Raw genomic sequence first — 15,588 nt, 5'->3', positions numbered from 1 at the left:
TTCTTGGAGGTTTTGACACCTCTGTTATTCCCCCTATTCACTGTTTTCCTCAACTCTGTTCCTTCCTTGAAGGAAGACTTCGTATTTCAGTCTCGGTTGCTCCTTCCTGCCAAGACAAATAATGCAAATCTCTAAATATTTTGATTTCTAAAACCTCCTCCATATCATACATCCTAAATAGTAGCTATTTATGGAGTCTGTAAAACCTCCACCGTATGGTGTGTTTCAGCTTTCGATAGAAACCACACATGGTATCTTTGGATCCATGACCAGAACAGATTTGGGATGCGGGAGGAAGTCTTTTTTTAGCCCCGAAGGCAGCCTGCTCCACCACACCGACTTGTAGGTTGGAGTCGTGTCTGGGGGATCACATTATCACAGTGCCCCTGGGAGCTGCCAGATCACTAATGTGGGAAACTCTGGTTTTAACTGGGAGCAAATCAGCTGGATCAGAAAGGGAATGAGTGGAGGCAGGCAGTGATTGCAGGGTGGTGTGGCTTTGAGAAAGACAAGCAAGATCTCAGATGAGAAGAGGTATTTTCCAGAGGGATCGAGACTTTCCAGCATGGGAAAGGGAACCTTGCCAGGGGGGATGTAATTGAAGTCTGCAAAATGATGAGTGGCTTAGAAAGAGGGACAAATAGTGATTATTCACTGTCTCTGCCGGAGCAAGAACCACGGACCATCAAATGAAGCTGGAAAGAGCTAGGTTCAAAATGAACAGGAGGAAGCAGCTCTTCATAAGAGGAGCTCCTTGCCAAGGGACATGGTGATCGCAAGGAAATTTCCATGTGTCTGAGTCAGGGCTTGGATTTCAAAGTGATAAGCTCAAGAAGATTTTGTAAAATGAGAATGGTTGGAGGCTGGGACTGCACTCGAGGGACGCAGCACAAATATTTGCCTTTCTTTTCAAGGGGTCTACTGTGGCGACATCTGAAGATATTAAGGCTGGGCTAGATGGACCCTTCACCTGCATCCCCTGGGACTGTTCACATTTGATTACTCGGGACAACTGGTCCTACAGGACTGTAAGGCTTATAGAATAGTTCATGAAATTGCACTGAAATTTATATATCAGGATATGCCTCCAGATGAATATTTTTGGTAAATGTCAGCAGAAAGACGCCAGCAGTTTCTAAGCACGCAGCAAGGCAGAAATGTATTGCTGCAGTTTGTGGGATTTTCCAAGACAAATTTGGGGTGTTTAGAAAAGCCTCACTTTTGGACCAAGAGCCTGAAGTGCAGGAGGTGGCCGGCTGCTGTGTCAGGATGTGGCCCACACAGAAATTTGGTAGCACTTCCAAGGACAGATGCAAGCTGTCTTTGCCAAATTCCAGCCATGCATATATACCTTGGTTCCCCTGAAGATGCCCTCAGCACCGAGCACCCGACCTGCCTGGAGCTGAGCATGGTTTGCCCAGCAGCTATAGCACTGCGTGACTGTGTTAGCTATGGCAGCTGAGGTTCAGAGAAACTAAGAGAAAAACATTTGGGTGTTAGCTTTGAGATACCCAGGACCTGATGTTTCTTAGGACTTGGCATTATGTGGTAACGTTCTACTTGCAAAGTCTGCCTCCTGTTGTCTTCAGCTGGAGGTACGTGTGACGTCCGCAAGCCAGACCGCAAGATTTCAAGAATCTGGAAAATAAAGACCATGCTCCACAAGAGCACTGGAGAACGTTGAGTTATGCCCATATCATAAAGGGAAGACAGGGATAGACTGGATGTCCACATCTACAGCCCATTCCTTCCTGCAGCCCCTGCCTCAGGCACTACCCACGCTCTTCTGCAGCAAGCACAGGGTCCTACACCCAACCCTGCCCACGCCAAGTCGTACACAGAAAACCTTTTCTCAGTGATCATGTTCTGGCAGTCGAAGGCTGTCTCGTAACACAGAAGCAAAGCAAGCTTGCCATGTCCTATTTTGGGAGAGACCAGCAAGCGCGAGGTGGTCACCCTCAGGGTTGCGTGTTGGGTTCCGTGCAATGCTGCAGCTGGACCTGCTGCCCCTGCAGTGGGGAAGCTCTCCAGCAGATGGCAAACACTTCCCACCTCCAGGCCCTGCTCCAGAGCAAGTTTCTCACCTAGGCAACCATCCCTGCAGAACCACAGCCCAAGGTTGCGTTTGGGTCCTGTCCTGTAGATCCAGCTGGAAACCATGCTCGGCTTTGCTTTTGAATTCTCGGACAAATGGAGGCAGTTTCTGAGACTTTAGTGCAGAGATGGTAATGTTTTGGGGTTACATCCCTCCTCGTAAAAGCTGAGCAAGCAGGAGACCTCGCCCAGGACCGGGGTGAGGGCCCCATGGACCCTCACGCTCCTTAGCTAAGCAGTCCTCTCCAAGATGCTCTCCCTGTCCCCTTTCAAGCCACTGCTCTGCCCCAGCTGCTCTCCCGGGCAGGAGCTGGCCCTCCCACACCAGGACTGTCCCTTCCCTTCGCCGCTCGCCACCCCACGTAGCAGCCATGGGGCTCTTGGAGAGCACCAGCAGACAAGGACTCAGCACCAGCATCTGGTTTGCCCAAAGCATGCAAAAACTGGATCAAAAGATGTAAAAACACACACACATAGACATGCAGGCTCCTCCTGCTGCACTGTGCTGCCCCAAGTGCTCCGGACCACCTCCTTTTGGCTCTGGACCACCACCTTTTGGCTCTGGACCACCACCCTGCACCTGAGAGCCTGCCCTCTCCCTGCACCGGTGGGGGCATTTTGGCTCATAAGATGTTTTTGTGCCAGGGTCTGAGGAAACAGCCCTGTCAGCAGGGCAGGGTGGCATCTGCGGTTGCAAGACTGCATTGTTGGAAGCTTTGCCACGGACACTGCCCTCCTGCCGCGTGGCTTTCCGGAAGATGTGTCCTCCAGGGACACCTCGTCTGCACCGGTGGGCTCAGGAGATTGTGCCTTGGGATGTCTAAAGCGGCAACTGAAGGGGTCCGATTTGGGACCTCACCTCTGGTGGGGAAAAGAGAGTGGGATCTTTGCACAGAGCCCTGAGCCCGCCGGCTCCGGCGCAGCCAGCTGGATAACAGAGGAAGGACTGTGGCGCTCTCTGTGCCTCTATTTTCCTGCTGAAACAAGGGGGATTTGTGCTCTCCCTGAGACTGGGCCAGGCCATGGGAGGGTGAGGAGTGTTGCAGCAGCACCCTGGGACTCTCCCGGCTCTGGCCGAGGAGGGGAGTTGGGAAGGGAGCCTCTAGCTCCCAGCCCCCGGGAAAAGAGCATCCCTCTGCCCCCGTCAGGGCCCACAGCCCCTGCAGCCCCTTCTGGCCCCTCTCTTGCCACTTCTTCTTCCCCTTTGCTTGCAGGTCCTTTGGGTTGAGACCAAGCTGAGAAGCAATGTCCTGGCGGAGAGGGAGAAGCCCCCTTCACGGCTGTTATGGGCGGGAGCCTTGGAGCACGTGAGTAGCAAGGGGAGGCTGCCCTACGGAGCCCTGCAATGGGGGGAAGGACCAGCTCCTGTCCCCCCTGTCCAGCCTAAGCCAGCGCTTGATGGGTTTCACAGGCTGCTGAGCACTAGGCTGCCTGAACAGAAGAGAGGGGACACACCATCGATGCTCTCCCTGTCCCAGCCGACACCAGACCTGTCTGGTGTCTCCTGCATATCATCTGCAGGTCTCCATCCTCTCAGGTGCAGACAACCCAGGCAGCTGCTGAAAGCGAGGAAGGTGACCGTGCTCCATAGCCCAAGCCAAGCCCAAGGTCTCCTGTCCCAGAAATGTGAAAGTGGCTGCACTGGGGTGGGTGGCACTTTCTGTCCCCGCACAGGCCAGGCACCCCCATGACAGGCTCTCCCATCACCCTTTGCCTCCAGGCCGCAGCCAGCTTCTTGGACAGGAGTGAGAAGAGCACAGAGCAAACCAAGCAGATGAAACCCAGCCATGGCTTCTGAAAAGGACCTGCTGGGTGAGAAGGAGTGGTGCCCAACCCACTTTTCCTCTGCCCTGCACACTAGCCCTTCCCTATCACCTCCCCATGGAACCTGAGGCAGAAGAACAGACCCCACACTGGAACAGCCCTGTGCCTTCCCCACTTCCAGAGCACCTCTCAACCTGCCCAAAAGCAAGGCACCTCCTCCCACCAGAAAGCAGCCCCAAAAACCCCTGCAGAGCAGCCTGAAAATGAAGCACATGGTCCCACCAGAAGGGAGCCTCCCAAATCCCCGCAGAGCAGCCGAGCCTGAGCCAGAGCCCCAAAGCACAATCCAGCGGAGCCTGGTGGTGGACTGGGCCAGCCCAGGGTGGTCTGACCAGCTGTCTGTGGGCTGGATCCTGGCTCCGTCCTGTCACAGCCCCTCTCTTGGAGGAGGCAGGAGCTGCTGGTAGAAACAGCCCTTTCTGAGCCGCATATGGCCCTCTCCTCTGCTCCTGCCCAGGCCAGAGTCGCCCAGTTGGCCAGCCCAGGTCGCAAAATGGGCACTCAGCCCTGGCCGTGGAAGAAGAGGATGTAACTTCTGCTCTTCAGTAAGAGGGAGAAGATAACACAAGCCTCGTGGTCCCTCACCTCGGGGTCGAGCTCCAGCCCTCCCAGAGCCAGGCTTGCACGCTGGAGAGGTCAGGCAGGTGCAGGATGCTTTTAGCCCAGTGGAGGGGTGGGAGAGGTAGGCAGACCACAAGGCCCTTGCCGTCCTTTGTTGAACGCCCTCCTCTGTTCTTTCTTTCCTCCACCTCTATTCGGCAATGACTTCATTTCTTCAATTATTAATGACTTGCTGCAATAGTGGCTGAATTAAACCCATTACGCCTCCTCTGGGACCAGCCCCAAGGAAGGAGGCAGGTTTCCAGAAAGTACATTAGAGAGAAGGCAGACAGGGAGTCGAGACAAGCTGGGGTGGGAGGAGATGGCCTTGGTGCACATGGGTGTAGGCCATTTCCCATCAGCTGTGAATCTGATATCCAAGACACAGAGACAGGTAAAGTCTATCATGCATGCAGCCCATTCACGCATCCCACTGGGAAGCGACAGGAGAGTGCTTGTGTGGCAATTCTTTCAGCTGAAAAATTAGCCACAAAAGTGAGTTACGCAGGGAGAACTGCTTGCACAAGAGCTCCTGACATCCCACATCCTCAACAGTTGTTCCCAGATTGCCCCATCACCCCTGGCAGCAGCAGACCAGGAGGGTTCTGCGCAGCTATACCCCACCTGAAGCAAAGACACTGATTTTGTGTGACCTGCTTTTAAGGTCCCAGGCACCCAGCTGGCACGACCCAGCATAGTGCCCTTCGCCATCGCAGGGGATGAACCAGCAAGCAGTCTGAGCGAGCTTTCAGTCTCTTTGCAAGAACACTGATTTGTCCAAATTTTGCAGAAAAATCTTGAAGCTCTGGCAAAGGACCCAGCGGGAAATTCACCCCGAGTGGAATGGGTTTCCTGGTCAAAACCACAGGAGCTGGTCACAGCGCAGCAATGCACCAGGTTGAGCTAGAGCAAAGAGCACAAGTCTCTGATGAGTGAAGGGACCTGAGACATGAACCTGGAACAGCTTATGCAAAAGAGCATCTCAGCCATCAATCTGCCAGATGTTCAAGGGAGGCTAAAACCTTCTCCCGCTTCTCTTTCCTTGTTTTTCAGGCATCTGTAACCATTTCTTTGCCCCTCTGCCGATGCTACCAGAGAAATGACCTATCCTCCTTGCTCTGCTCTGCCAGTTGTGCCTGCGGCTGCCTCCTACCCACGCACACACCTCTCCAGGGCCCCTCAGCCACAGCGTGGATGTCACAAGGGCCCACGCAGCCTCCCTGCAGGCTGCGGTCACCCTCTCCACGCTGGAACCTTCTCCCCACCTCCTCCCTGGCCCCAGGCAGGCCTGGGAAGCCCTGAATCCATCCCGCATGCCCAGCGAATCCTGCCAAACGCTGCTCAGCGGGATAGCGGGAGCGCGGCTCAGCCCAGCCACTGCGCAGGGGTCCTGGGGCTGACCTGGCGGAGGGGAGGGGAGGGCGACCCGCAGGCCCAGGGCTCTCCATAACCCGCTTCCCCCTCCCAGGCCGCACGCTGCCCCGCTGCCCCATGTCCGGTCTGGGCCAAGCCGCGGGGCACAGCGGATGCTGCCTCCCCCCACGGGGCCGGGCCAGGCCGGCAGCCCCGGGGAAAGGCCTCAGCGCGGCGGGAGCCGTGCAGGCCGCAGGCCCCGGGCCGTGAGACCACCACCCCACCCCCGAGCCTGCCCGCCCGGGCCGGCTCAGGCCGCCGCGTTGAGCCCTTCGGCAACGGGTCCCCCGAGCCCCGCGGGGGTCTCTTAGCGCCGGGGCGGGACCGGCACGGGCCGAGCGGCCTCGTAACCCGCCCCGAGCCCCCTCGCCGGCCCCGGCCCCGGCCCCGGCAGGGGGCGCCGCGCCGCGGGGGAGGGGCAGCGGGGTGTGAGCGGCAGGTGCGGAGGCCAATCATCACAGCGCGATGGCACGGAGGCGTGGCCGACGGGCTGAGGTGGGCGGTGCTAAGAGGGGGGTTCCCAAAGGCGGGGCAGAGGGGCGGGAATCTCGCGGAGGGGCGGGAGGTGGAGTTGAGTGGCGTCCTGCCGGACCAGTGAGCTTGCTGGAGGTCACGTGAGCTGGCCGACCGAGCCGGGCCTTCCCGGGGGCTCCTCCCGAGTGGCAGAGCGGGCGACCAACGAGAGCTCAGGGGCGGGACGGCGGGCGGAGCCGCCGGGGTGGAGGCGGTGCCGGTGGGGCGTGACCAGGCGTGAGTGGCGGGTGGGCGAACCAATGGCGCGGGGTCCGGCCAGCGGCGGCGACGCCGGAGCGGAGCGGTGGCGAGGGCGCGGCGCGGCGCGGCCGGAGCGGCAGCGGGCGCGGCGGGGCCATGGACCGCGTGAGCAGCTCCATGAAGCAGGTGTCCAACCCGCTGCCCAAGGTGCTGAGCCGGCGGGCGGGCGGCGGCGGCGGCCTGGAGGCGGAGCGGGAGAGCTTCGAGCGTGCCCAGGTACGGGGCGGGGCCGCGGGGCGCCCGGGTGATGCCAACCGGGGGACGGGGCCGGCCCGGGGGGGGCGGGGCCTGTCTGGGGGGCGGAGCCCGCCAGGTAGCTGGAGTTAATTCAAACGGGTGGGTGGCCCGCGTGGGCGGTGTAATTACAGATGGGCGTGGCTTACTCGAGTGGGCGGAGCCAGCCCAGGTGTGCTGCGGGGGGCGGGGCTGTCCCGGGTGGGCGGGGCTACCTCGAGCCGGTCTGGTGTTGTCCAACTGGGCGGAGCTTGGGTTTGTGGGCGGGGCTTGACTCGGTGGGTGGGGGTGGGCGGGGCCGGCACAGGTGTGCGGGGTTGGCTCCAGTGGGCGGGGCTGCTCCAGGGAGGTGGCTGGAATGGGTGGGTCAGGGATGGCTCCGCCCACCCAGGACAGCCCCACCCCATAGTGGGCAGGGGGATCCCCTGGGTCCTGCGCCCCCCGGGCTGTGGCCGAGCCTCAGGGAGGAGCCCAGCGGGTGGGGCTGGGGACAGAGGGGCATGATGGCCCCCCGGGGCTTGGGGACAGCAGGGCGTGATGGCCCCCGGGGGTCTGGGCCCTCAGATGGCTGTCCCAGCTGGGGCGGGGAGCGCGGGGCTCAGCCCTGGCCTTGGCCGCGGGGCCGGGGGGCAAACCTGGCTCCGGCCGGGGCCACTTCCCACCGGCTTGGGCCGCTGGCGGGGTGCGGCCTCCAAGCCCCGCCGGAGCCGGGCGTCACACCCTGGCCATGGCCGTCTCCACCCTGGGCTCCATCTTGCATCCTCTCCTCAGAGGACGCCCACAGGACACGGCGGCCTCTGCCCCCGTCGGCTGGAGGGGATGCGGGGCCGGTCAGCCCCTCGGGTGCTCCCCCCCAGGGACCTCCTGTGCCCTCGGGGACGCCGGCACGGGCAGGACGCGATGCGGGTGGCTCTTAGGAAGAGGTGCCAACGTGTTGAAAAGCGGCCATTGTTTGCTCCCCGGCAGCATCCCCTGTCCGTATGGGGCCTTTCTGCCCTTCGTCTGTGGTTTAAGTGGTGGCTGGATGTCCTGCGCAGAGGGAAGGTGGTGGCAGAGCTGTGGGGGCAGCAGGGACGCTTTGGGGTAAAAAGCTGGCGATTTGGGGAATGCTTGGAAGCAGCTGGGGAGATGCCCGGACAAGCCACGGGGAGGGAGAAGAGGGGTGGACGGCAGCGGGAGGAGCTGGGGACAGGGACGGGAAGGAAAGGCGAAGCGGTGCCGTCCTGACCTACCGTGGGAGAGGAAGGGAAACTGAGGCAGGAGAGGTGATGGCTGGTGGGACCGGCGCAGAAAGCGAAATATTAAGGCTGGATGCGAGATCACACACGGGGAGTCTTCTTACCTTCCTTGCTCACGTTACCTCAAAAATCAATTATTTATCGCACGAGAGGTGGAACTGGGACTAGTTTGTGCGTGCAATGGCCTGCCTGGTCCCTTGTGCCGGCAAACGACCCCACGCGATCCCCGAAGCTCCCTCGTGTTCCCCGAGAGCCGCCGCTCCCCCAGGAAGGGCAGACGGGCTCTGCTGGAGCAGCGGCACCGCCAGCCCTGCCGCCGCCTGCCACATCCCCGCGAGCGGGGTTTAATCTTCCTTGTCCCATTCGCGGACAAACGACACAGCGAGTATTTTTAGGAGTTCAGACCCTGCCTGGTTTTTCCTTCTTCTGTGTGTTCAGTTCTGTGCAATTTCCTTTCTTCTTCTTTTTTGCCTTTTTAATCCCTTTTTTTTTTTTTTTTTTTTTTTCATAATTCTGTCTTTCCAGTTTAGGGAACTTGCCACCAGGCACCCCTCAGATCTTCCACATGTTGGTCATCCGCAGCTTTTGTCGAACTTCTTCTTTCTGTGTTTTTTTTTTATAGAAACTTTGTGGGTTTTGTGGGTTTGGGTTTTTTTTTTTTTAAAGCGACTTTTCTTTAAAAAAGTTTAGTCTGTTAAATGGCCTTTAAAATGAAGATTTTACCCATGTTTCTGCATTTACAGGCTCATTCCCTCCTCGCCTCCAAACCTGCCTGTCTTGTGACAGCAGCACATTCACCAGAAAGACTATTCTGGGCTAAAAGACCCCCAAACAGGCAGAAAGTGTGTCAAAATGGGTTTTTGGTGAGCCTGAATACAACCTGCTTGGGTTTGGCACCACCTGATTTCTGTGGTTTGAGACTCAGCTTGGAAAAACAAGAGCATCTTATGAAGGTCTGGTGGTGGTGGTGGGACATTCTGATGGTGGTGGTGGGACATTCTGATGATGGGAAGGTCTGATGGTGGTACACTGTGTTGCTGGTGGGACATTCTGGTGGTTGGATGCTCTCATGGTGGTGGGAGATTCTGGTAGTGGGACACTCGTATGGTGGTGGGGAATTCTGGTGGTGGGATGCTTTTGCAATGGTTGTACAATGGTTCTGCCTTGACAACATCCGTCTGTTGGCTTGGGGACAAATGGGAATAAATTTCCTGGTGGCCTCTTCTCCCACGGCTGGTCAAGTGTCTCAGTTTTCCTGGTGATGCAAATGCGAGAAACCTGAGGACATGCCAAAACATTGTGTCCCTGCCGTTGTGCTGCTGTGCGTGTCCTTGCTGCCTGCTGGGCGAGAGCTGCTCAGTGAGAACTGCAGAGATCGGGCCATCTGCTTTGGACACACGCCCAAGAGCTCCCCTTTTCTTTTGCCATCAACGCTGATGGTTTTCACGGGAAGTTGAGCAACAGGGACACCAGATCCTGCAGTTCTGCTGTCCTGCAGATGCATGGCAGTATGGGGTGCATCACTGCCATGGAGGGGGCGAGTGTTGCAACAACTGTCTCCCATTTGCTGGTGTTTCACTTGCTGTGATTCACCGCTGCTCATTGCCTCAACCTCAATAGAATAAATCTTTGGGCAGAGAAAAGGTCACCAAGGGAGGAGAAAAAACACCAAAAGTGAAAATTCTGCCATATGTTGAGGTAAATGTTTGTATTTCACATGGTATCTGAGTCTGATGTTTGCATCCCCTGCAAGTTCTCCTGGTTGTACTGAGGAGCATGTCCTGGTGTTGGAGCTCAGGAGAAGGTCTGAAGACCTCCTCATTTAGGTTGGTGCATTGGGATCTTCCCTCCTTGGGTCTCCCTCCCCTTCTCCTCACCGCAGTGGTCCTCAGCAGTCATCATTGTGCCACGACGGTGCCGAGGAGCGAATCTCATTCTACACTGACTCACTTGGCTGGTTTGGTGAAGACTGGATGTCCAAGACTTGGATGAACCAAGATCTTGAGGGTGAAAACAGAGTCAGAAGGACGCAGCACTTCTGCAGGGCATGGAGGATGCACATCAGGGTGAAACGCCAGGCTGTGCTGCTTCTTCACTTGTGTTTCAGACTGCCATGGGGAATTTCCCTTCGTTCCCGGCAGGGACATGGCCAGCGAGGCCAGGTGCTGCTCAGCATCAGGACAGGATGAACTGCAGACTCACAGAGGTGGTGAGTGGCACCCCCAAGCACCAGCTGGCCCCTGGAAAGCTGAAGGTGTGGGAGGGTCTCCTTCTGACCCAGCATGATTCTGTTCAGCTGTTCCTGCACCCGCCTCTTCCCTTTTTTGGGAAACTCAACACTAGAGAGGGACAAATGCGGTCAGAAAGTGAAGACTGGGGAAGTGTCCTTGGAGTGCCAGCAGGCCATGTGCTGAGCTCCAGTCCTTGTTCCTGCCCTTGTGGCTTCTGGGCGGAAGGAAAGCAGTATATCGTGATTGCATGTTGTCTTCTGGGCTGCTGAGATGATGACATAACCGTCCTATATTTCCCCCTGTCCTGAGCATTGCTCTGACGCCCCAACCGTGCTTCATCGTGAGCATGGGCTGCCCGGTCCAGAGGCGATGCTGGGTCCTGGCCATGAGGACATCCATGCAGCGCTGGTGGAGACGGTGCCTGGGGTTGCAGAAGGGGACAGAGGTTTCGTGCTTGTCCCCCAGAGCTCAGGTCTGCTGGGGCTTTGGGCCAGGAGACGTGGTGCTACCTTCTACCGAGGTTGTGTGTCCATCAGGGTCCCTTGTGCACTTGTCTACTGGGGGCAATCCTAAGGGTGATCTGTCCTGATAGTGGTGAGTGTTGGGAGAAGACACTTCTTTAAAATTCCTCCAGAAAATCTAAAAAGCTTGGACTTTATCTTCTTTGGCTGCATTTTTTTCCTAAGAAAGTCACCGAGCAAAGAGAAACGTGGACCACCTGGGTTGCCCACGGCCACCACCTTCTCTTGCGCATTTGCACGATACATCCTTAGGACTGTGTGTTGCTGCTGGACCAGCAACAAAAGCAATTTATGACTCAGAAATTACCCTGGGAAGACGTATTTGCAGCGAAAGAGGATTGCTGAGCTGTCTGCATCATCAAGAGGGCCCTGATGGGGTGCAGAGGGGTGTCAAACCCTGCAGCTGGGGGCTTCCCCGTGGGGAGATGCAGCACGTTCCCAAGTGGGGAGATGCAACATGCTGAATGCAGACGGTGCCATGTCCCCTCAGAAAGGTTTTTTAAGGTCCTGGGCATCTGCGAGCCATCCCACCACGATCTTGCAGAGGCGGGAAAGCTGTTTTCTTTCCTGCCCTGCTGCTGGAGGAGCCCTCTCAAAAACCAGACGCGCAGAGACCGTGCGGAAGAAGAAAAAGTTTTGGGCACAAAATGATGTCAAATGAAATGGGCTGCTTTTTTTTTTTTTTTTTTTTTTTTTTTTTTCCTCCCCCAGGGTTGGTGAGTAAGTCCTGTTGATGTCAGAAGCAGAACTTTTCACAGCCAAACGCAGGTTGAAAGCGGCTCTGTGCGCACCGCACCCTGTGATGGGCTGTGCCACCTTCGGGCACCGTTGCAGCCCAACCACTGCTATTAATGCAATTAATCCCTTTCCCCCCTCATTTACATAATTGGGAATATGGCAACCTATCGGCCATCCACAGCAGCCCCGTTGGTTGAAGACCAGATCAAGCTCGGTACGGCTCACAGTCGCGGAGGAAATACCATTTTACTACTGAAAAAAAAACAATTTTTGTGGTTCGGATGCTGCAGCCGCCAGCAGCTTTGCCAAGAACTTCAGTTCTTACACAGGAAATGAGGCTCCTTTCAAAGCACCAGAGTGGGGCTATATATATAGCCTTTCTGAAAAGATATTTAAAGAAACATATTGACACTAGCGAGAACAGGAAAAAATAGCTCCTGGCTGCGGGGAGCGAGGGCTGAAGGCAGCTGAGCCCATCCTGGGGGAGTAGGTGATACAGGGGATTAATTCACGGCTCTTTCATCTCCAGGAAAATGAGCTCTTGTGCTTTGTGCTGCCTGAACCCCCATGCTTTGGGTCTCCTGTCTTTTAATCGGAATTAGAGGTGCTTGGGATTGAATACAGCCTCAGCAGCGAAGAAATGACTCATCTCATCGCTTTTCAGCGAGTCCCTCTTAGGAACTTATTTCCATCCCCAGGGAAAGGAAATAGTTTGTCTTTTACCAGATTAGGGGCTGCTTTTCTCTTTAGTGCAATCTGGGATGGAAGGCTTTGGGGTTTGTTTGTTTGTTTTTTTAATATATGCAGAAATAACTGAGTTTTTTAATGTGGTGATGGACTCCAGAAGCGGCTGAGCCCCAGGAGGATAAATAGTTTTGGTGCTGGAAGTGAGGGAACTTCTACCAGCGCGTGCAAGAGGCTGCTTCGGTCAGGGACGTGATGTTTTTGGACCACCAAGTGACAAGGGGAGACCTTGCCCCAAATCACACCGGAGGCTGAGCGGGAAGGCAGGGATGCCAAGTGCCGGGGGATGTTCTTGCCCCAAAAAACCGTTTGCCCTCGCTCAGCACATGCTGCCCTGATGGTTACAGGAGGCTCTTTAAAATCTGATCTTTGGAATCCAGATCAGCATGGACCATGTGAGCCGGGGTGGTTGTAACTCAGTGGCTCTGCAGTTAGGAGAGGGTTCAGGGAACATGTACTAAGGAGCGCGGGGGCTCTTGCCCTCTGAACTCCATCCTCCTGCAACGCTGGGGAGGAGCAGCCAGTCAGGTGGATTGTTTTTACAAAATTCCCCATCAGAGGACTCTGAACTGAGTGTGGTCCCCACCACTGGTACCAGCAGTGACCCTTGAGCCCAGGGAAAATGGAGGGGAAGGGCAGGTAGGATGTGGGCGCCTGCCACGAGGAGGGGGTAGCTCATCCCAGTTTTGCTCTTCCAGGGGAAAAAACCTCTGGAGAGACCAAAGTGGAGGGGCTGAAGCTGCAGGAGGGACAATTTTGGCTGAAGATTGAGAAACCAAGGATGGGGAGAAGGTGGCCGTTGCATCTCCCAGCGCATCGTCCCATGGGTGTGATGCGGTACAGGCTGAGCATCGCCTGCTCTGGCACCCTCCAGCACGCAGGCACCGAGGCGTGAGCCCCGGCACCCAAACGCTGTGCCCATCCTCAGCACATCGCTGTGTAACTCCTTCGCTCTCCCGGCTGGTGGGCTAAAACGACTGCCCCAGCCTTTGCGCAGATCCTGAGCTCAACAGATGCCCGGACCCTCCGACATGAGTATTTCTGAGCTGGAAAAACGGATGTATTCCTAACTCCAAGCAAGCGAGAACAAGGGCAGTGGTTAGAGCCAGAGGTTGCCACATCTTTGCAGGCTTGTTCTTGCACAAACCCCACACTTTAATTTAAAAAAAAAAGTTCTTTTTTATTAAAAAATTATTTTTTCATTATGAATATTGATACTTTTGTTTAAAAAAATATACCCAGCATACAGCGAGCGATGCTGGGAGGGCTGGTGAGGACTGCCCCAGGGACACCCCGGTGCAGGCAGGAGAAGAGGCTTTGCGGGCAGCCCCGTGGCTCAGCCCTGGTGGGCTGGGCGCTGGCGCAGGGGTGCGGATAATCGACTTAAAACCCCTCTGTCCTAACGGGATTCGGTCCCACTCCGTTTGCCCCCAAGGCTGACCCACGGCGGGGCAGTGGGGACGCGGGGCCAGCAACCCGGGGGGGGGGGGGGTCACGCCAGCAGCACGATGGCTGGAGGAAGGGCCGGATCCTGGCCCTAATCTCTGCCACCAGCTTGGCTGATTTGTTTTGCACAGTCACCAAATAAGAAAACTTCCTGGGGACAGACTGTTCCCCGGGTGACAGCAGCAACCAGCAGCGCAGCCGGTATTTTAGCCCGGATGCACGAGCCCCAGCCCACGGCTGGACTAATTATACATTGTGTGCTGTTCCGGGCTAATCAACGGTGGAAGGTAAATGATCCCTGGTCTACATGCAAAAGGTGAAGTTACTTGCTCAGAGGCATATACAGACATTTCATATTTTATCATGGACTCACAGAGTGGCTTGGGTTGGAAGGGACCTTCAAAGATGACCCAGTCCCATCCACCTGCCATGGGCGGGGACGTCTCCCACTAGACCACGTTGCTCAAAGCCCTGTCCAGCCTGGTCTTGAACACCTCCAGGGATGGGGGTATTCCCATCCACAGCTTCTCTGGGCAACCTGGGCCAGTGTCTCACCACCTTCATCATACGTTCCTTCCTTATGTCCAACCTAACCCCACCCTCGTTCAGATTAAAACTGTGTCTTAGCACACGGATCTTCCTTTTGTAACTGCTGGGTTTTGGTCCCTTCTTTGGTGGGATGTTTCTGCAGCTTGATAAGTCTCACGCTGATGGCAAGCATATGGTGTAGGTTGGTTGTGGTCATGGTTGGTTTTGTACCACGAGGATGGGCTGCTGCAGGGTATGGCCCTGGCCATGGCTTCCAACAACATCTTCATTCCAGCACAGAGGTGCTCCCAGATGGTCCCAGTCCCCACCGCAGGTGTTGAGGTGAGTATGTCCATCAGCTGTGTCTTGGAGCCTGTGCCCTCCTGGGGGGCTTGGTGCACTCTTGCTGATCCCTTCTTGTCCTGCCGTTAGCCAGCCGTGTTGGTTTGGCACTTGGACAAGCAGACACCGTTGTGTTCTCTGTTCCCACCAACGCAAAAAGCATCAGCGTGGTGGCTGCAGAAGCTGCATTACCGAGATATCAGGTAGCTCCAAAGCTCCTTCAGCTTTATGCAGCTCATAGATTACCAGGCTTTTTTTTATGGCTTTGTCATGAAACTCACGTTGTGAGGTTGACTTGAGTTGCCCAGATCTGCCATCCTTTGAGTCTTGAGGTGGAGAAGATGGTGGCTGTTGAGCAAACTAACAAAACTCTGCTGAGCATGCTTGCAGATCAGATTGCTGAAGCTGTGGTTATTTTATTCCAGGACTTTCGTAATTTTACATGCAATTTTTTACCTAGTCTGACTGGTAGCCAGCTTGATGTGATTGCAATAAATCCCAATTTAACAGCATCAGCCTGTGCTCTTCCTGGGTGGGTTTTTGGTCCTGCTGCCCCAAATGCTGCATCAAAGGCTGTTGACATCTGGGTTTCTGTTCCCTGGTGGTCTCCTGAGGTCTGGGCATCCACCTCCCGGCTTTCCACCACAATTGCCGCTTCACCAAGTGACCCGATTCCTGTGTGGGACGGTGGAGCCCCTCAGTCAGCCCCGCTGTGCTGCCGCAGATGAGCCCCCGAGGAGGGCACGTTAAATACGTACCGTGCAGAAAAGAGGCAAGTTGCAGCAAAGAAAGGGACCCTCTGGGAGAACAGGGCCAGGCTGGAGATTTGCTGTTTATTGTTACCATTTGCCTCTTTTATTC

The 15,588-nt window shown here is 56.2% G+C and overlaps 1 protein-coding gene across 1 annotated transcript in view; it reads left to right on the top strand.

The window, feature by feature from the left end:
- Positions 1 to 6,790: 6,790 nt before the first annotated feature.
- The window catches only part of HIP1 (huntingtin interacting protein 1), a gene marked incomplete at its 3' end in the record, with an annotated part of 59,106 nt that continues 50,308 nt past the window's right edge, over positions 6,791 to 15,588 (top strand). The window contains 1 exon segment of the mRNA XM_082492953.1: positions 6,791 to 6,921. Within this exon segment, the coding sequence (XP_082349079.1) occupies positions 6,802 to 6,921 (120 nt within the window). The 5' untranslated portion in view covers positions 6,791 to 6,801.

The sequence above is a fragment of the Vanellus vanellus genome (assembly GCF_965231255.1).
Source record: "Vanellus vanellus genome assembly, chromosome: 19".
Lineage (NCBI taxonomy): Eukaryota > Metazoa > Chordata > Aves > Charadriiformes > Charadriidae > Vanellus > Vanellus vanellus.
The sequence above is the reverse complement of the archived record's forward strand: the minus strand, read 5'-3'. Positions and strand labels throughout refer to the sequence as shown.